General features: G+C 44.1%; 1 protein-coding gene across 4 annotated transcripts in view; it reads right to left on the bottom strand.

Moving 5' to 3' along the window:
* Window positions 1-6,596: 6,596 nt before the first annotated feature.
* FBXL13 (F-box and leucine rich repeat protein 13) overlaps window positions 6,597-21,971 on the bottom strand; it is a 150,442-nt gene continuing 135,067 nt past the window's right edge. For 3 of the 4 annotated variants that reach the window (XM_069977951.1, XM_069977968.1, XM_069977960.1), the window contains 3 exons: window positions 13,704-13,838; window positions 9,954-10,117; window positions 6,597-7,092 (listed from right to left, as the gene is read on the bottom strand). In XM_069977951.1, coding sequence (XP_069834052.1) covers window positions 6,930-7,092; window positions 9,954-10,117; window positions 13,704-13,838 — 462 coding nt within the window. In that variant the 3' untranslated portion in view covers window positions 6,597-6,929. Of the gene's footprint in view, window positions 7,093-9,953; window positions 10,118-13,703; window positions 13,839-21,971 lie in introns of those variants that run through there. The other variant, XM_069977978.1, reaches the window with a different exon arrangement.

Here is a 21,971-nt window from a genome sequence, read left to right as displayed (position 1 = left end):
CCCCTCAAGGAATCTAACAAGGGGTGCAGTGAGGATATGGACCCCTGGATGACGGGCACATTTGTGCCATGAAAGTGAAAAAATGAAAATTTTCACTTTCACGTCACATTTTTCCACATTTGTGCCCGTCACCAGTGGGGTCCATATGCTCACTGCACCCCTTGTTAGATTCCTTGAGGGGTGTAGTTTTCAGAATGGGGTCACTTGTGGGGGGTTTCCAGTGTCTTGGCAGCACGAGGGCTCTGTAAATGCGACATGGCCCTTGAAATCCATTCCAGTGAAATCCAGCTTCCAAAAGCCAATTGGCGCTCCTTCCCTTTGGAGGCTCGTCCTGCGCCCGCTTGGCACTTTATGTCCACATGTGGGGTATTTCCGTACTCGGGAGAAACTGCGCTACATGTTTTGTGTTTTTTTTTCCCTTTTATCCCTTTGTGAAAATGAAAAATTGAAGGCTAGAACAACATTTTAGTGTAAAAAATACTTTAGTCTTTTTTCAAGCCATATTGTTTGGAAAATCTGTGAAGCACCTGTGGGGTCCAGATGCTCACCGCACCCCTTGTTACATTCCTTGAGGGGTGTAGTTTTCTAAATGGTGTCCCTTTAGGGGTGTTTTTTAGGTTTTGGCACCCCAGAGCCTCTGCCAACCTGAAGTGGTACAGTCAAAAATGACCAAAAATAACGGAGCCATTGAAATTCACTAGGCACTCCCTTATATCTGAGGCTTGTGGTTGCGTCAAATAGCGCAATAGGGCCACATATGGGGTATTTCTATAAACTGCAGAAACGGGGCAATCAATATTGGGGTGCATTTCTCTGGTAATAGGTTTATAATTATGAAAAATATTGGATTACAATAAAATCTCTGCACAGAAAATTAAAATTTTCAAATTTCTTACACACTTAGCTTTTATTTCTGTGACTCCCCTAAAGGGTTAAAAAACTTTCTGGATGTGCTTTTGCAGAGTTTAGGGGGTGCAGTTTCTGAAATGGGGTGCTTCGTGGGGCTTTCTAACACACAGTCCCCTCAAATACACTTTAAACCTGAACAGTTCCCTAAAAATATCTGATTTTGAAATTTTACTGAAAATTTGGAAATTTGCTGCTAATGTTTTAAGCTTCCTATTGTCTAAAAAAAATGAAATATAGTTTAATAAATGCCGCCAACATAAAGTAGACATGTTGCTAATGCTATTTAATATATAATTTATGTGGTATAACCATTTTCTGTATAAGCAGAAAAGTTTTAAAGTTGGAAAAATGCATTTTTTCACAATTTTTCACGCTATTTTGGTTTTTTTCATAAAGATTCGTTATAAGTATCGACTCCAATTTACAAGAAATGTGAAGTACAATATGTCACGAGAAAACAATCTCAGAATCAGCCGCATAGGTAAAAGCATCCAGAAGTTATTAATGAATAAAGTGACACTGGTCAAATTCATAAAATTTGCTCCGGTCCTTAAGGCCATTTCAGGCCCGGTCCTTAAGGGGTTAAAGGAGAAGTCCGGCCAAAATTAATTTTTGATATGTTGCTACTTATGAAAAGTTATACAAATTTCTAATGTACATTAATTATGGGAAATGCACATATAGGGCTATTTCCCTTAATTTAGTAGATCAGGAAGTGTTAGAATTCTCTCAGATCCAGTGACGTCACGACGAAAGGTGTAATTCCTATGGAGTGTCCAGCAGTGGGCGCTCTCTATATAGAAGTCTATGGGACTTTATTGTTTCTATGGATTTCTATGTAATGTAATGTAGTGTAGTGTACAGTGCTTTATTGAATGAATAAATCTATGGAATACTTTGGGGAGCAAGTGTCCCTGCTCCCCAAAGTATTGCATAAATGTATTCATTCAATACATTAGGATATCACAGTAAGCCCGCCACACTCCCGCCGATCCGCCGCATATACACTGAACTACAGCTCCCATCATCTGCTTATAGTATGAACAGGTGATGGGAGCTGTAGCTGGGTAATGGATATCACTTGCCTGCGATGCCACTGCTTATGCCGCCGGGCGCAGGGTGGAGCAGCTCAGTACACAGGAGTTGTGAAACACGAACTGGAGAGAGTGGAACGGCTGCACATCCCATCTATGGCTGACACTATTGCCGCTAGGCCTATATTAAAAATCAACACCAGAGTGTCTGTATATGAATTGATCAAGCCATATTGCCCCGTGTACCACCGCGCAGGTCCTCTGGTCCACACGGGTCCCTACGCTAACTCCACACCGTGTCGGTCAGCGACCGCCAACCCCGCAAAGCGTGCACGTGCAGGGAAGGGAGGCCATGGAACGGCCCTGCAACCCCAATGTCACAGGACCAGACCCAAAAAGCCCCACCAAAACCCAGCCAGCACCACCGGCGGGGAAGGCTGCCCCCAAACGACACAAGTATGGATATGGTATTACACTTACCATTGCTGCTCTCACAGAATGGGGAAGACATAGGGTCCAGACACAGGAGCGCTCCCCCCTCCTCCTCCTTCTTCCGGGAACCTTCCCCCTATAGCACTGCTGACTCCCCGCCTGGCCGCCGCTCTCCGCTCTCATATACCGGCTCCAGATGCTTCAGTGCGGACACCAGGATGCATCGGGAACCGGTATATGAGAGCGGCGGCCAGGCGGGGAGTCAGCAGTGCTATAGGGGGAAGGTTCCCGGAAGAAGGAGGAGGAGAGGGGAGCGCTCCTGTGTACTGAGCGGCTCCCCCCTGCACCCGGCGGCATAAGCAGTGGCATCGCAGGCAAGTGATATCCATTACCCAGCTACAGCTCCCATCACCTGTTCATACTATAAGCAAATGATGGGAGCTGTAGTTCAGTGTATATGCGGCGGATCGGCGGGAGTGCTGCGGATCAGCGGGCTTACTGTGATATCCTATGCAATACTTTGGGGAGCAGGGACACTTGCTCCCCAAAGTATTCCATAGATGTATTCATTCAATAAAGCATACTGTACACTACATTACATTACATAGAAATCCATAGAAACAATAAAGTCCCATAGACTTCTATATAGAGAGCGCCCCCTGCTGGACACTCTATAGGAATTACACCTTTCGTTGTGACGTTACTGGATCTGAGAGAATTCTAACACTTCCTGATCTACTAAATTAAGGGAAATAGCCCTATATGTGCATTTCCCATAATTAATGTACATTAGAAATTTGTATAACTTTTCATAAGTAACAACATATCAAAAATTAATTTTGGCTGGACTTCTCCTTTAAAAACATAACAAAAACATAACAGTGATACTTCAGGGGCTGAAGAGAGCTGGGGGGGAGAGAAATAAGACATACACTGAAAATAAGACACAGTTCCTGTTTTGATGTAAAAATTAAGGCACTGTTTTATTTTTGGGGAATCACGGTATATACTGTATTTTTTTATTTAATGGCACAGTTTTGCGCCCAGTGCATCTTATAAAGCGAACATGCTCGGCACCATCAGTTATGGTGTAGCTGGCAATGCACAAGCCCCCAACTTCCTCACCAACCATTCCCCGTAGCATGGAGCAAACCTCCTGGCAACACAGACCCACTGATTTACCTGCCACTGCAACTACCTCTCTTGTGCAGAGGACATGGCTGCCAGCTTTCCAAGCTCAGGGGACTTCTCTCCAGGCTACTGACGATTAGAGATGATCGAACAGCGGAAAATCATAGGTTCTATAGAACTCGAACCTTGTCGAACTTTCCACATTTGATTCCAGATGCCTTCCCTGTCCGTGGGGAAGGAGGAGACAGCCCGGGTACAGACTTAAATTCCGGTATGCAGCCTAGGTAATAGGCGTAATCCTGGAATTCCAGGCGGTACCCGGGCTGTCTCCTCCTTCCCCACGGACCGGAAAGGCATTGGGAATCAAATGCGGAAAGTTCAACAATGTTAAAGCGACTCTGTACCCACAATCTGTCCCACCCAAACCAGCTGCTTTTAATCCAAGATCTGTCCTGGGGTCCGTTCGGCAGGTGATGCAGTTATTGTTTAAAAAATGACTTTTAATCCGGCAGTGCTGTGTCTAACGGCCGGGGCTTACATTAGTATATGCATTAGGCTGGCATACCCTCTCTGTCCTTCCTCTCCACCCTCCTCATGATTAGGAATGCTCCAGGCAGATTGCTTCCTATTCCCCTTCTGTGTGCATATTGAACATGAGCTGGATCGTTAAGACACCTGTGCAAAGCTCAAACAGCAGTAAATGTTCCTAGATCATTCCTAATGCTGAGGAGGGCGGGGAGGAGGGAAGGAGAGGTTGTGCCAGCCTAATGCATATACAAATGTAAGCCCCGGCCGTTAGACACAGCGCTGTAGGATTAAAAGTTGTTTTTAGAACAATAACTGCATCACCTGCCGAACGGACCCCAGGACAGATCTTGGATTAAAAGCAGCTATCCGAAGGTACAAGCGGTTTGGGGGGGGGGGGGGGTCAGATTGTGGGTACAGAGTAGCTTTAAGGTTCTATAGAACCTAAGATTTTCCGATGTTCGATCATCTCTACTGCCGATAGCTCTCTACTCTCAGCCGCCGCTGCCAATAGGCCTCCACTGTCAGCAACCCACTGCCTCCCTGCCTTCCAGCACTGTCCTTTGCTGAGCACATGAGGCACTTCAGCAAAAGGAGAAAGATTGGAGCCGCAGCACAGATATGGGTGAAGTCAAGTTTCAGCTGAAGGAGCAGCCACAAACAGATCTCTGCAGCGGTTACGTGAGTGTATGTCTTGCAGCCGATGCAATGAAATGTTGGCGGCTGCTTCAGCTGACGCTTGTCTTTTTTTACTGAAATGTGTGCCCATAGTAGCACAGCACTGTGAAGTCCCCCCCACCTTCTATCAAGCTACCCAACACAAGTGGCCATCTGTATCAGGTTGTTCTGGGAGCAATTGTGCCTCAACTCATTGAGGGTTAACTCCCTAGCACAACTGCTCCTAAAACAACTTGCGCAACGTAATAAATTTTGCCCATAGCACTATACAACTGTAACCGCAGCTCAGCTCCTATTCACTTTAATGGGAGCTGGACTGCAGTTACACATTACCACCACTACACAGTGAATACAAACTTCCATTTTTTCGCCTCTAAAATCAGTGGTGCATCTTATCAGGTGAGTTTTAAAAAGCAAAACATTAGGTACTTCCATTGGGCAATAGTAATTCCAAGAGTCTAGCCAAAGGAGACAAATATTGAGATTAACAACAAACACTCTTTTGTGCAAGGACAGTGTCTTCAGGTACAATATCAAAATTCAGTGCTGTGTTGCGCAGTTCACATATTTTCCTTTTTTTAAGCATTTTATGGTTTATTTGCACAGAATAAGATGTTTCCATGTTATACACAAACTGTAATATAGAATGTGTAATTTTTAATAACTTGTTCAATAACCAAAATTTTAACATACTTTATTAGACACCAATATATTGAGTAGTCCTGAACATATGGACATGTGACAGACCGAAAAAGGGTGGAGAAGCGTCCAAACCCCTAAAGCCTAAAGTGGAATCTGCCAGCCACATTTAACTGACTGCCACTCCTCCCTAGGTGCTGGAAAAAGCTGGATCCAGTCCTGGGAAACTTCTCCCAGTTTCCCAGGACTGGATCCAGTTTTTCCCAGTATTTAGGGAGGAGCGGCAGTCAGTTAAATGGAAGCAGGCTGATGAGTGGATTTCAGAGATGAAGCATTTTGATTAGTTATTACTGTAAATCTGTGCATCTCTAATTATGCACAATATGTCTCCTACTGTAATGAGTCAGAGAGGAGTTGTGGCTCTGCATTTGTGACGCACTCTGGCACGCCTCACCACTACTTTCTCTTCATCATGAATAATTTCTACTGCCCAGCCTCCTGCTTTCTCACGCTGTCACACAGTGTCAGATCAGTCCTCTGTTATATACTGGCAACAATCACATATAAATATAGTTTTATTATATTTTTATTATAGTATTTTTTTCTTACTATTGTATCATTATTGTATTGTATCATTTTAAAAGTGAAAAGAATTCCCAGCCAGGTCCAAATTAGTTTTAATTGATGAGAAAAAAATAGATTTCATTTCAACAAGGGGGATTAAACCAAAGAAAAAAAGAACTGTTGTTGATCTCTAGACAGGTTTTTTTACCCCTAGACCACAACTCCAACCCAGTTGAGCTTGGAAATTTAACTATAATCTGATTGTAGATCAGTCCTCTGTAGGCAGTTTATGTCTGAAATAAACACTCAAGAGACACTGGTTGTAAGAGTAAGCAGGAGACTGGGCAGTACAGATTATTTGTGAAGAAGAGGAAGAACTGGTGAGACATGTCAGAGTGTGGAACAAACACTGAGCCATAATTGCTCTTTTATTTATTACAGCAGGAGACCAGTGATTTCTGATAATCCACTCAAGTACACCGGTAAGGCCCGAGTGCTTACAGGTTTTTTTAAATTAGGGGCACGCAAGCTGAAGCATCCCAGAGTTTGCAAAACTATTCTTACCTAGATAAAATGTGTATAAAACAGGGGGGGGAGTTTATACATTTGTATGTTCTATTTGAAATATCTTTTAAATCTTTAGATTGGCTAGTCTAATGGTGTGTTTACACAGACAGATTTATCTGACAGATTTTTTTTTTTTTAAGCCAAAGACAGGAATTGATTTGGAAAGAGGAGAAATCTCAGTCTTTCCTTTATGACCTGTTCCCTGTTTATAAACTCTTACTGGCTTTGGCTCCAAAAATCTGTCAGATAAATCTCTGTAGATTAGATTATTAGTTGGTCTACTTTACTCCAAAATTTTGGCACCTTGTCGAGAGGTTTTAAAATTATCTATCAGTTTTTAACTGATGCTGCACCAGAATTTTTGGCACATTTGCAATCATAAATCTGCCCCATTTGCTCTTCAATGCATTTTGCACACAATTGCTGAAATCATAGTTGAAATTGCTTTGTTTATACATAATCAGACTCCTCAGCAGCTTCTTCTTCTGTCTCCTCCACATGTGGTACTCCGTGCAGCAGGGTACCATGTCGATCATATCCAAACCAGGGCGGAGGATCATCTGTTCCATACTCCACACTTTGGTATTTGGATTCGATTTTCAAAACTGCTGCCCTGTGGAAAGAAATGTTAAAGGGGTTATCTGGTTAACAAAAACAATATTCTAAACAATCCTTCTTCCCAATAACACCCTAAATCTAATATACATGTATAACCTTTATTCCACCCTTTCCTTGTTTTTTTTCTCATTCTTATCCGCTCTGGATGTCTAAAATCCTCTACTCTGGGTCCACACTGACCACGCTCTGCTGCCTCTCCCTCCCTTTGTAGTCACAGGATATGTGACTTCCTCTCTGGGGGCCAGGTTAGCTGTCTATTGACTTGGTAACCCGACCCCCAGGAGACATTATCTGCATCTTGTCCATGCACCTGTGCTGTTTCCATATACTTACAGGTGTCCCTGAGCCTAGGTTTCTGTAATATAAACCGTTAAAATTCTATCTCTGCTTGCTGTCAGTGAATGCAGTCATATGCAGTGTCGGACTGGGGTCCCTGGGCCCACCAGGGAAATTGATTCTAGGGGCCCACCCTACATACCTATACTATACATAACCGGTGCCAAACCCTTCATCTTAGTACAGTGTGCCAATTTTTTAAATCATTAGAGCACCATGGAAGACAGCTGGGGGCCCCCTGATCTCCTGATCATAGGGAGAGGCTAAACAGGGGCCCGCCTCCAGCACAGGGCCCTTCAAAGGGGGGGGGCCCACCGGGGGATCCCCCGGCCCCCCGGTGGTCCAGTCCGACCCTGGTCATATGTACCTGTTTTTGTGTTACAGCTCTGTATATTGTAAGTGTTATGGATGTTCTTAAGAGTCTGGATGAAACTAGAATCTTTCCAGCTGCAGAAGCAAATAAAAGTTCTAACCCAGTTCTGAAACTACCAAAAATCCATTTGTTTTGGGGTCTTAGTTCTGTATTTTCTAGTTGCACTTCCTGGTTGAGCACTTGCTCAGTACTACAGGTTCCAGAATGCTATGCCTTCCCTCAGCTGTTCATCACAGTCCTCCACCCTGCTCATTCCCCGCCTAAAGCTGTTGCAGAACATCTAGGCCATGGGTCTCCAAACTGCGGCCCTCCAGCTGTTGCAATACTACATTTCCCATCATGCCTGGACAGCCTAATCCAATGCTTTAGCTCTCCGGGCATGTGGGAATTGTGGTTTTGCTACAGCTGGAGGGCCGCAGTTTGGAAACCCATGATCTAGACTGTGTTCACACATTACAGTTCCATTGTGTTATTGAATTAATTGTAGTACTTCATCATTTGCAGTCCTGTATCACTTTATTGTGGTCCCACCCACACAGCATGCTGTATCCTCTACCTGTAACAACAATATTGGAATAAAGTATTGATCTTTTTTAATTTAATTTGTGCCTTTTTTTTCTTCTTCTCATCTCAACACGTATTATAATCGAGCATCTTTTGTCTTTTAACTTGAGCCCTGCAATAAGGACTTTATCCGATATTATGTGACATGGGATATACTGTTTATGCCTCGTTTTTTATCCAGGTGGAATTGGCAGTGCTGGCTCTGATCCTTTGTGCAGTTTAGCATCATGTAATTGTGTTACTGCATAATTTTTGGGCAGATGCTGAAGTACTGCAATGAAACTCTAACATGTGTGAACACAGCCCTAATTTCACTGCAGACTTCTGCACAATCAGTGAAGTTGCAGCACCTGCTTTTGTCTTTCCCTCCCTGCTCAGGTGTAAGCTGGAGGGGTTGGTCAGAGATCTAGCCAAGCCTCCTATGTCATCAGAGATCATGCAATGACACAGGTGAAAGAAGCCAGGGGTAAATACAAGTTTTATAGTCCTTCCATTTTCCATTTCCTGTCAGTGGTGAAAAGCCACCGAAGCAAGGATTATTGGTAATAGCATTATATTAGACCATTATATATCTTGGGGTGATAGTTTCATTTAAATACAATTTTCTCACACTGGAGTACCCCTTTAACTTCCATTGTAATTTTTCTTTATTGCAAATACAAAACACCAAGTGTCAATATGGCTTAATGCATGTGGTGGTCTCTTTTATTTACTTGTTTATGAATGATGGTTGCATGTGTGTCCCATGCTACCCTGTAGAGATTGCATTGCTGTATGCTTCACATTATGCACCTGTTAGCAGTGCCTCCCAGTGCAATTCCTCTGCTTGTAGCTTGATCCTGGTCCTGTCCACTCTTCTGCTGTAACTCACTGCTGTCCAGTCCTGCCCTTGTCTCCACTGTGATTTAAAGTGGTGGGTATCACCCAGCTTGGTATACCTACTCCCAGCCGTGCCTCTGTACTTCTGGCCACCGCTGCAGTTATTCCACTATTATCGGCTCTGTTTACACTGGCCTATAATAGGCCAGGAACATTGCTAGAAACGCTCCTTTGGCCAATAATCTACACGTGTAACAGTGATCAACCTAGGAGCAGGAAAGCCCTCAAGCCTGATTGCATCTTTTGTGCAGCTGTATACTTTATCACTATCAGCCGCATATCTCCCTGAGTAAACAGGATTTGCGGCCAATAGCAATATATTCAAAAGGCTGCACGAATGATGCAGTGATCATTCGTGCGGCCCCGCTGCTGGATTAATCATGCCATCTGAAACCAATGCAAACTACCTCCAACCTTACTGGTAGGCGCTCACTTGCATCCTTGCAAGGCCTCATATCAGGCTGTGTAAAAGCCTCTGAAATCATAAACTTGGATTTTTTTTTAACTGTGTCCACAGCTATTAAGAACAATTCATTGAATCACATGTATACCACATGTATATTAGTTTTGAAATAATACAGATATAGAACTCATAACTAGAGATAATTGAACAGCGGAAAATCTTAGGTTCTATAGAACTACAGCACCAACTTACTACCAAAACAGGTTTCGGTTAAGGGACAATATTCATTAGTAGGTCTTACTTGGTGATACTCTTGCAGTAGAGAATTCTTATGGTACGGAGTTGTCTGCAGCCTTTCTGTAAGTATTTTAATGCCTTGTCGCTGAGATGGATGCACCCTGATACATCAATAATATGGAGATAACGGCAGCCACCAGAAAGATATTGGATGCTTATATCTGTAATCTAGATAAGACGTGGATAATTCGTATTATAATATATGCTTTTATTGAAATATTTCCAGCTGGTAGGTAGTGTGTAGTTTAAACAGATACTGTCATTTCAACAAACTTTGCATAGATTCAAGGGGTACTCCAGCAAAAAAAAAAAAAAAATCTTTTAAATCAACTTGTGTCAGAAAGTGCCAGAGATTTGTAATTTACTTCTATTAAAAAATCTCCAGTCTTCCAGTACATATCAGCTGCTGGATGTCCTGCAGAAAGTGCTATATTCTTTGCAGTCTGGAGAGCAAGAGAGGCTTTCTACGAGGATTTGCTACTGCTATAGACAGTTCCAGCCACGAACAGAAGTGGCAGCAGAGAACACTGTGTCAGACTGGAAAGAATACACCCACTTCCTGCAGAACATACAGCAACTGATAAGTACTGGAAGTCTGGAGATTTTTTTAATAGAAGTAAATTACAAATCTCTGGCACTTTCTGACACTAGTTTGTTTGAAAAAAAATTTATACCGCTGGAGTACCCCTTTAATAGTACAAGTGAACTATTTCAACTTTATAACATACTTTGACAAAAATGTTTCCATCTCCTGTCACTAAGCATCTTCCCATTCAGGGATCGAGTAAGGCTATGTTCACATCATGATTTTGCAATCCATATCACTGTACGCGTTTTGGGAAACATACAGAAAAATGTGATCAGCCACGTTTTCTGTGTACATTACAAAATGTTTAAAAAAAAACGGATCCACTTTGATACTTTGTTTTTTTTTTATAATGTAAGTAAATGGAAAACTGATCAAGACATATGGCAAAGAACAGCATCCGTTTTTACCATCTGTTTTTATTCATAGAATGGATAAATTAAACAAATAGCAAAACTGACATGTGAACCTAGCCTAAAGCAGAGTACTTAAGCAGAGAGAGAGAATAGCTCTGTAAGTAATCTCATCTAAGGTTTTTTTTTACATAGCTGAGACAGCTCACTAAAGCTTTATCGTGGTTTCAGTGCTGCTGCTGCTGTTTTTTAGGCTGTACACAAAACTCCACTCCTTTGTGTGTGCAGAGACAACTGACATGAGGCTCTGTCCACCAGCTCTGGCAAAGTGAAAATGACAGATTTAGGGGGCATTCACGCATTCTGTGATTTTTCTGTAGTGTGCTAGGGACCGAAAAAATGAAATTACAGACATCATGATTCGTTATAGTTCTGGGAGCTCTCAATCTGTTTAAAATCTTCACGCTGCATTACTGACACAGTCAATCTGTACTTGGTCTAAACTTAGGGTATATGCACACTACGCAATATGCGCTGAGACTTAAAGACTTGTATTCAGTAATGTGCACACACCCTTAGGCCTCATTCACATGTCCAGTGTTTTTTCAAGGAGCATGATTTTGTCCGCTCTGTGAAAAACAGTCTGTTTGGATGCGCTGGGTTGGGAGTTGGGAGGTGCTGGTGTTGTCCAGGGGCGGAGTGGGGGGCTGACAGGAGCAGGGAGAGACAGGAGTGGGGGAGATAAAAGTCCTGAGAGACGGGTGCGGGTGCCGCTATCTACACTATGACCTGTCCTATGTTTTAAAGGCAAGGATTATGGCATGGATGGTATGAATGCACACGTAGGATTTAATGGGCCCTAAAATTGTTTGGGACTTGTGAATAAAGGCCCTATTACACAAAGCAATTATCAGCCGTATTCGGCCGATAATCGTTTTGTGCAATGAAAGACAACAATCAGCCAACATGAACGATGTCGGTTGATGGCTGAAACAGCAACAATCAGCCTGTTAACAATCTGCTACTGTCGCTCCGTGTAATAGGAGCTGCAGCAGCACACCGCCACTGTCTCCTATGGGCTGCCTGGATGATCTGTCGATCACCCCCCCCCCCCCCCCCCTTAGTCTAGAAACAAAGATGTACCAGATTTATCAAACTGCCTAAGCCACTGTGATCAGTTTGGTTTTTAACAAACTAATCTGGTTAAAGGAAAAGTACGGTGAAAATTTTTTAAAGTATTGTATTGCCCCCCAAAAGTTATACAAATTACCAATATATACTTATTAGGGGAAATGCACATAAAGTGCTTTTTTCACTGCACTTACTGCTGCATCAAGGCTTCACTTCCTGGATAAAATGATGATGTCACGACCCTAGTCCCAGAGCGGTGCGAGCTGTGGCTGCTGGAAAGGATGATGGCAGGGGACACCGAGGGACACAGGGCACTGGAGGGACACTGAGCATCCCTCTGCCATCAGCCTCTCCTGCAGCCACAGCCCGCACAGCTCTGGGAGTTGGGTCGTGACATCACCATGTTATCCAGGAAGTGAAGCCTTGATGCAATAGTACGTGCAGGGAAAAAAGCACTTTATGTGCATTTCCCATAATATGTGTATATTGGTAATTTGTATAACTTTTGTATTTGTATAACCCTCCATTGATGTCTAAAGGGGCAGCTCATCGTGCCAAAAGTATTACGCAGTAAGGAACGGCATCAGCTTATCCCTCATACACCTTATGAGGTTTATGGACACACACACCTTATACTGTCAGCTTTAGTCGATGTTAGCGTAAGGTGTATAGCAGTGGTCAATACATTTTTCCTTGGGGCCACATGAGGAATTGGTTTTCAAGGGCCAGACTAATATATGCTGCAGTATAATTTATCATTGATTTAGCAGCAAGACGCTCTGGTGCAGGCCAGTCAGAGCTAGTTAGCAGGACAGATGTGGCCTGCTGGCCATACAATGCCCAGGCCTGGTGTATAGGCACCTTTAGTCATTTGAGGGGCCAGCAGTAAGGGCAGATTGTCCAAGTAGATAGGGACACTGGGGTGGGTTCTGACTAGGGTTGCACTGTCCTACTTTTTACAATTTTATAAACTGAATTAAAATGGTGGCATCCTATTACAGAAAAAAAATGTCAAAAACAAATACACAACAACACATAATCTAAGAGCATAATGAGGTACTGTGCTGTTACTACCTGAAATAAAGATTTGATGAAGGGTAAATTCACTCGGACAGATCTGCAGCGGATTTAAGTCAGCAAATTCGCAGCAAAATCTGCTACGGATCCTATGCTGATGACTTTCAATGAATTGCTTCGGGGGCTCCCAGAGTCTTCACGTTCCATTCATCCAATCAGTGGCTGCAGCGAGGCAACGCACTGATTGGCTGAGTGGGACGTCAAGTCGAGAACCCCCAAAGCAAACCAGAGCGGGGAGGAGGTGATGTATTGCTCTGGCTGGCGGGGGGGGGTTAATGGCGCTGTCACGTACATACTCCCAGCGGGACGTAAATCCCACTGCGAGTATGTATCCTTATTGAAAGTCTTCGGCATAGGATCTGCAGCGGATTTCGCTACGAATTCGCAGCATAAAATCCACTGCGGATCAGTCTGTGTGAATTTACCCAAAAGCTGATTCAAATGCAATTTATAATGTTACAACAAAACCTTTGCCCATATTATGCTAAAGTTCTGTTTGCATCCTATTGGTAAGATCTGTGTGCCTCGCTTTTTTGATATTTTACAATTCTTTTTTTTTTTTTTTTTTTTAAACTCGTTTTTATTAAGGATAATTCTTATGGCTTACCTTTGGGCATCCAGCGATACTAAAGGATGTCAGCATCTTACAGCAAAATGCTATTGTTTTCACAGTGTTGTTTGATACTTGCAAGCAATGAGAAATATCCAGCACTTCTAGATCCTTTGATTGATGGCAGAATTTCTGTACAAGGAGACAGACATTTAAAATTAATTACATGGTATCTGTTTTGTATCAAACCAGATGGAGTTACAATAAATTTTCTAACACAAACTCAGATTCCAGTGTTAGGCTATGTTCACACCCAGTACTTTTGCTCAGTACTTTGGTCAGTATTTTTCAATCAAAACCAGGAGTGGATTGAAAACACAGGCTATGTCCACACACTGTTGAAATTGAGTGGATGATGGCAAATAATGGTCGTTATTTTTTAAAATAACGGCCGTGGTTTTAAAATATCGGCTGTTATTTGCCATTAAATGTTGGCCGTCCACTCAATTCCAACGGTGTGTACAGAGCCTTGCTGTGTTTTCAATCCACTCCTAGTTTTGGTTGCAAAATACTGTGTGGGAACATAGCCTTAATCTGGTATTGCCACTGATAAGGATAGTAATGCTTATTAAATGGCAGTAGGACATCTGGCCATTATCACACTACAACTGTCCTATCTAGGCTGGATTCACATGAAAAATTTTTATGTAGTGATAACTAAAGAGTAGGAGAATATGAAATTCTCCTTTTTTTTCCCATTACAAGGATATGTTCACACAACATATTTTTTTTGGATTTCTACGGCTGTTGTTGCTGATTGCAACAACGGCTGTAGTTAATACGAACAAATCCGTTGGCTTGTTGTCTTTGGGGTCCCGGCCAGAGCGTATACACATAGGGGGACATGTATTATGCGGCAAAATGTGGTTTTTCGGCGGAAAGTGCAGATTTGCGAATGATTTTAAGTGCAAATGGGCAATTTGCGAATAAAATATTTGCAAATCGGCACTTTCTCCTCTCGCCCTATGACGGCACCCCTGGAGAGGACCGCCTCCTCCCAATGGACAGGAAACAGGACCACTGGGCCTTTAAAAGAAGCATCTCGCCCCATTCACGCCAGTTTCTGTTTCCTGTCCATGGGAGCAGGACATGCAGGAGAGTATTTCCTCCTGCTCGCTGGTTTTTCTCTTTTTAAAGAATTTTTTTAAGACTGGGGCACCCGGCGTACCTATGTTGCCGTCATCCCGGCTGTTTAAGTCTCCGCTGTAGGAGCCGCGGCCAAGTTTGTCCTCCGCCCCAGCACCTCCTGGAGAGGATCCCCGTGTGACCCCGGCGCCTCCAGTCCCGAGCTGCGCTGTCTCCTCTGAGTGTTGGGTCCTGTTTGTACCTCTGGGCGCAGCCACGCGCGCGCGCGCCCTGGTGATTCCTGGCGCCGCCGTTGGCGTGCGTGGCGCGCTTACGTCACGACGCAGGACGCTGGCGCCCCGGGATGACGTCACGCGCTTGGGCCTGTGAGTGGGATATCCTGCGGCCTTGCCGGCAGCATCCGGGCTTCGGCCTGTCGGGGGTGGGAGTTCCACACACACGGGAGGGTGTGCCGCATCAGCGCCGCGGCAGGGGGCGGAGCCAGACGGTCTTCTGTCAGCAGGTGCCAGAGATAAAAGCTGGATTCTGTCTCTGAGGCAGTGTACATCCAGGAAAGCTTGCTGCTAGTACAGGTGTACTCAGCCACTGTTTGATGGTTTTTTTCTCTTTTCAACTCCTTAAAATTCCAATAAGAAGAATATCATGGAGTCACAAGGCGCTGAACCATCGGATAATCCTTAACCTGAGACCATTGCGGTATGGTGTGGGTAAGAGGGGTTCCCCCCAATGGAGACTTGTTTCTTATTAGAGTCTAAAATAGGTTTTTTTCTCTCTCTCTCTCTCTCTCTCTCTCTCTCTCTCTCTCTCTGTATATCTAGGAGGTTGCTAGGAAAGCCAGAGCTAAACCTAGGGATTGCCCTATATGTAAGAAGAGACTAAGTAGTTCCTACACAAAGACCTTATGTGGTGGCTGTATGAATAGAGTGTTGGATGACCAGGGGCCCGCATTCTTGAGAAGTATGAAAGGGTTAATTAAGAGGCAAATTCGGGTAGGTGTATTAATTCTTATTTTTTCCAAAAAAAAAAAAAAAAAAAGGGGGAGAGAGAGAGGAGGATATTTTATGGTGGATTTTTTGTGTATTACAGGCCTCTCTCCCTTCCACATCCACTTCTACTCTGCCTTCAGTAGATCCCGTGGTGGAGATTCCTCCTAGGGAGATCCCAGGTCCTAGTGGGGAAGCTCCGAGTATTCCCTATGAGGAGGTGGAGGATGAGGAGGAGGAAGAGGCTGAAGGGGATGAACAGCTATCTGGCCTGGAGGAACCAGGAGAGCTTTTACAGACCATAGAAACCCAAGGGGAGGATACGGCAAAAAAGCTCATGCCAGTTGAGCTGGTTGACAATATTGTAAAGGCTGTCAGGCAGACCATGGCCATAGAGGACAATCCACAGCCTAGGTCCATTCAGGACATCATGTTCGAGGGTCTGGCCCCCAGACAGCGCCCGGTCTTTCCTATACATCAGAGTTTAAAGACATTGATTGCAAACGAATGGGCTCGCCCGGACAGAAAATTCTTTGTTCCTCGGGCTGTAAGTTCCACAAATTGTGGTTTTTTTTTTACAAAGAATGCCTTATATTGTTCCTCGTACTTATTTAGATTTTTTCCTTCCTTAGCATAAGAGAAAATATCCGTTTAACGCTGAGGAGGTATTAACGTGGGAGGCAGCGCCTAAAATTGATCCTCCGGTGGCAAAATTGACAAGGAAGGATGCTTTGCCCTTTGAGGATTCCGCATCCATGAAAGACCCTATGGATAAAAGAGCAGAGGTCTATTTAAGGAAAAATTGGGAAGCAACAACTGCCACATTTAAACCTCTCATAGCTACTACCTCGGTAGCGAGGGCCACAGAAATCTGGGTGACACAACTAAAAGAACAGATTAGATCTGGGGCCACTAGAGGGGAATTACTGGACAAATTTCCCATCATAGAGGGTTCAATTTCCTTCATGGCGGAGGCCTCTGCGGACGCTTTAAGATTATCGGCCAGGTCGGCAGCCCTTTCCAATTCTGCGAGGAGGACCCTATGGCTTAGGGACTGGAAGGGAGATGTTACATCCAGAGCTAAGCTCTGTGCGGTCCCTTGTGAGGGCAATCTCTTATTTGGCTCGGCCTTAGAGAAGGTGCTAGAGAAGGCCTCAGATAAGAAGAAAAGCTTCCCACTAGTCTCTACACAAACATCCAGGCCTTCTAGAGGTAGAGGCAGAAGAGGCAGAGGTGGCGCCCAAGTAGTAAGAAAGGAGTGGAGGCCCCCTAAGAAAGGTAGAGGTCTCATGTTTTCAGGAGGGGATACCTCTAAGAAACTATCACAATGACGCCAGATTCCTGTGGGAGGGCGATTACAATTTTTCTGTTCAGAATGGTTTGCTATTTCGAACAGTTCCTTTGTGTGTGACATAATAAAGTCTGGACTTAAGATTTCTTTTGTGTCCTCCCCAGGAGAAAGATTTATTATTACTAATGTTACCCCTAATCCTGAGAGACATACGGCCATGGTGACTGAGGTCAGGTCCCTAATAGAGAAACGGGTTTTAGTTCCGGTACCGGAAGACCAGAAAGGTAGGGGGTTTTATTCGTCCCTCTTTTTGGTTAAGAAACCCAATGGCTCCTTTCGGACCATTATCAATCTCAAACCCCTTAACCAGGTTCTCTCCTATGAAAAATTTAGAATGGAGTCCATTTCCACGGCTATTCTAAACTTGTCCCATAATTGCTATATGGCCACAATTGATCTTAGGGACGCGTATTACCACATCCCCGTTCATCCAGATCACCAGAAATTCCTGAGAGTAGCAGTGAATATAGAGGGATCGGTGTTTCACTATCAGTACACGGCCATGCCGTTTGGTATTTCCCAGGCGCCCAGGATTTTCACCAAAGTTATGGCTGAGGTTATGGCCCATGTCAGAGAAAGAGACATTATTATTATCCCATATCTTGACGATTTTCTTATGGTCGGTGAGTCCATGGCCTCAGTGACAGCAAACATCTCCATAGTGGAAGAGGTGTTCTCCAGGCTGGGATGGGAAGTAAATGATGAAAAATCTAATAAGACCCCATCACAGTATTGTAAATTTCTTGGAATCTGCCTAGATTCGGTTGCTCAGAGATCCTTTCTGCCTGAATATAAGATACTGTCGGTCATCCAAAAGGTCCAGGAACTAATAGACCACCCGGAAGTTGCTATTAGGAGAGCAATGTCAGTGTTGGGACTTTTTACCTCCTGCATCCCGGCAGTTCAATGGGCCCAGTATCATTCAAGGACCTTACAATTACAGATATTAGAGGTATGGAATAGAGATACTGACAATCTAGACGATGTGTTTGTTTTATCTCCACAGACTCTCAGGTCGCTCTCTTGGTGGACAGAACGACGCAACTTGAACAAGGGTATCCCTTGGAACGTACAGGAGTTACTAACGATAACTACAGACGCAAGCCCGTACGGTTGGGGGGCTCACTCAGACTCACTGGTTCTTCAGGGGATATGGAACCCGGAGCACTCCAGACAGTCACAAAATGTGAGAGAACTAAGGGCAGTATTTCTGGCACTATCACAAGCACTTCCAGTCATCAGGGGAAGAAATGTAAGAATCCTCACGGACAATGCAACAGCAGTAGCCTACCTAAACCACCAGGGGGGCACCAGGTCAGTGGAACTAATGAAGATTTCCCACTTTATATTCAAGCTGGCAGAACTTCACCTTCTCTCCCTGTCAGCTCTGCATCTCAAGGGGGTAGACAATTGCAGAGCAGACTTCCTAAGCAGACATCAACTGCACCAGGGGGAGTGGGAATTAAATCAGGAGGTATTCCAGCAGATTTGCCTTCTATGGGGCTATCCGCAGATAGACCTGTTCGCCTCCCGTCAGAACAAGAAGACCAAAGCATTCTATTCCCTATGCCAGTCGGACAAACCACTAGCACTGGACGCTCTGGCACAGTCATGGCAGAAGGGTCTACTCTACGCCTTCCCGCCTATTCGACTCCTACCACGAGTCATCAGGAAGATCAGGCAGGACAAGGCACATATAATATTAATTGCTCCATTTTGGCCCAGGAGGGTATGGTTCACTTGGCTCCGCAAGATGTCTCTGGCGGATCCCTGGGTTCTACCCGAACGAATGGATCTCCTGAACCAGGGCCCAGTATACCATCCAGAAATAAAGAGCCTCCATCTGACAGCCTGGCTTTTGAAAGGCAGTTACTGAGAGACCGGGGACTCTCGAACGAAGTAATATCTACTATGCTGGCTAGCAGGAAAAAGGTCACTTCAGACATTTACTTCAGAACCTGGAGGACCTTTCTCCGATTTGTTGGTCATCCCATTAATGTCCTGGAACCACCCAACATCCCTCTGGTTCTAGATTTCCTACAAGAAGGTCTCAAAAAACACCTCAGGCCAAGTACTATTAAGGTACAGATTTCTGCCCTCAGTGTACTATATGACTATAAATTAGCAGAGCATCCTTGGGTCAAGCGCTTTGTTAACGCAGCAGTGAGGCTCCAACCGTCAGTAAGAAACAAGCTGCCGCCATGGGATTTAAATCTGGTGCTCTCAGGATTAACGACATCCCCTTTCGAGCCAATTGCAGAGATACAGATCAAATTTCTTTCCTGGAAGGTGGCATTCCTTCTAGCAATCACTTCCGCTAGAAGAGTTGGAGAGATCAGAGCTTTCTCCATCACTCAGCCTTACATGGTTATTAGAGATGATAGAATCACACTCTCCCCTGATCCAGCCTTTCTTCCTAAGGTAGTGTCAGAATTTCACAGATCTCAGGAAGTGATCCTTCCTTCCTTTTGTGTAGATGCATCTAATGATATGGAGGCTTCATTTCACTCGATAGACGTTAGACGTGCTATAATACACTACCTTGAAGTTACCAGGGAATGGAGAATAGATAATAACATCCTGATAGCCTTCCAGGGGAAGAATAGAGGTAGGGCAGCCTCCTCACAGACTATATCTAGGTGGATTAGGCAGGCCATCAAGGAATGTTACAGAAGTAGTAATAAGGAACTCCCTACCTCTAACAGCACACTCTACTAGAGCAGTCTCTACTTCATGGGCTGAGAGGGCCGCAGTATCTATAGAAGAGATATGTAGAGCAGCTACCTGGAGTTCCCCGCATACATTCTTCAGACATTACAGGTTACAACTTTCTCCTTCGGAGGATCTTAGCTTTGGCCGTAGAGTACTACAGGCGGTAGTCCCTCCCTAGGCGGATATTCCTAGTCTACTCTCCAGGGGTGCCGTCATAGGGCGAGAGAAGAAAATATAAAATTACTAACCGGTAATTTCTTTTCTTTGAGCCTATGACGGCACCCCGCCTATACCCACCCATTAGAAATTATTACACTTAATTAAGGTTATGCACATAGAAAGATAGTATATATTCTGAGATACTTTCACTTTCCTTGCACACATGTGTTACACTTGTTGCTGTGTGTCCTTTTCTACATGTATGTTTGTTAAGCCTTCGCTCCTAGGTTCTTGCTAACAGACTGGCGTGAATGGGGCGAGATGCTTCTTTTAAAGGCCCAGTGGTCCTGTTTCCTGTCCAATGGGAGGAGGCGGTCCTCTCCAGGGGTGCCGTCATAGGCTCAAAGAAAAGAAATTACCGGTTAGTAATTTTATATTTTCTGACGGGTACGCCGGGGGGGGGGGCGCGGACTCATAGTCCGCGTGATTCATTATTTTTGTATCTTAAAGATACGCCGAAAACCTACTCCAGACCTCAGCTGGCGTAGGTTTTCGGCCGTGCGCATCGGAGTGCACGGGATTTATGTAGAGGCAGTCCGCCGTAAAAAACGTTGTACTAAATAAATGTCCCCCATAGTATACGTTCCAGCTGGGACCCCTAGCGGCAACGCAAACAACTGATATGTCAGTTTTTTGTGGCCGCTATTCATTGAATAGCAGCCGCAGAAAGCTCTGTCAGTGCACACTATGAAGCGAGCGGTTTCGGCCGCAAGTTTCATAGTGTGCTGTGGTAAGTTCTGATGCGGGCCCATGCTGATGTGGCGTGAAAGGTCATCCAGCCGGTACTGCAGTACCGGCTAGGATGATCTTTTCAGAGACCGGCCGCTCCGTGACCCGGCCATATCACAGAGCGGCCAGTCTCTTAAGCCATGTGAACATGGCCTAATACAGCATGCTTTAGGGTGCCCTCACACTTGGTTTTTTGTGGCAATGTGGCCAAAAAAAAAAAAAATGTGGCGCATGGTGTTTTTTTCATGCAATTGCGTTTTTTCTGGCATTTTTGCCTTCATGTGTAAATAATCCTTTTTGTGTTTTAGGTGTTTTTGTGTGCACCAAGATGGCTGATCTTCCTTTTCCTCTGCCATCATGTGACATAGTTGCTGGACCAAAAGAATACACAAAAACCCATACACACAGCAATGACATTTTTGAGATGACCAAACATTTTCATTGAAGTCTACAGGATAAAAACGCCACAATTTGCCAAAACGACACCACGACTCTCAGCATGCTGCCTTTTGTAAAAGCTGCCAAAGAACCTCAAAAACACTAGAAACCAGAGAAAAACTACACCCCCCAAAAATGCTGTGTGTTAGGCAAATCATAAACTTCCATTGACTTCTAGCTAACATCTGGCTGTTGGTGTTTTTGCAAAAAAAGAAAACGCCATAGTGTTTTTATTGGCGTTTGTCCCAAATGTTAGGACAGTGTGAAGCCAGTCTTAGGTTTAGCATTTTCCACCCCTAGTTAAAATTGAAAGAAAAGCTATGACTTCCTGTAAACTGCACAAAAAAAAATGTGACGATCTAAATAATCTCATGACCTGAGTTTATTTGTATCAGTCTGAATGGGCTCTGTTGGTAATGTTCATACTACAGATTCCACAAAACGTTATGAATGATGTTGCAAATGGAAGCCACGATGCAAGTGTAATCAGGGCCTAAGATTAATGCTTATTTCTTTTTGTCCCACTACTGAGGTGTTCTACCCTAGAAGTATAGGGGACCCACTGAGGCTGTATGGCAGTATCTAAAGGCTGCACAGTCCCATACTCCTGTATCTAGTCATTATTATTGCTTTCTACCGTTCTATTACATGTACAGTTTTTTCTTAACCATCCTTGGTAGTTTTCTAAAGTTTCAACAATGAAAAATGACTGAACCTTGTCTATACAGCTGCATCAGCATTTGTCTG

Source organism: Dendropsophus ebraccatus, chromosome 1, assembly GCF_027789765.1.
Source record: "Dendropsophus ebraccatus isolate aDenEbr1 chromosome 1, aDenEbr1.pat, whole genome shotgun sequence".
Classification (NCBI taxonomy): Eukaryota; Metazoa; Chordata; class Amphibia; order Anura; family Hylidae; genus Dendropsophus; species Dendropsophus ebraccatus.
The sequence above is the reverse complement of the archived record's forward strand: the minus strand, read 5'-3'. Positions and strand labels throughout refer to the sequence as shown.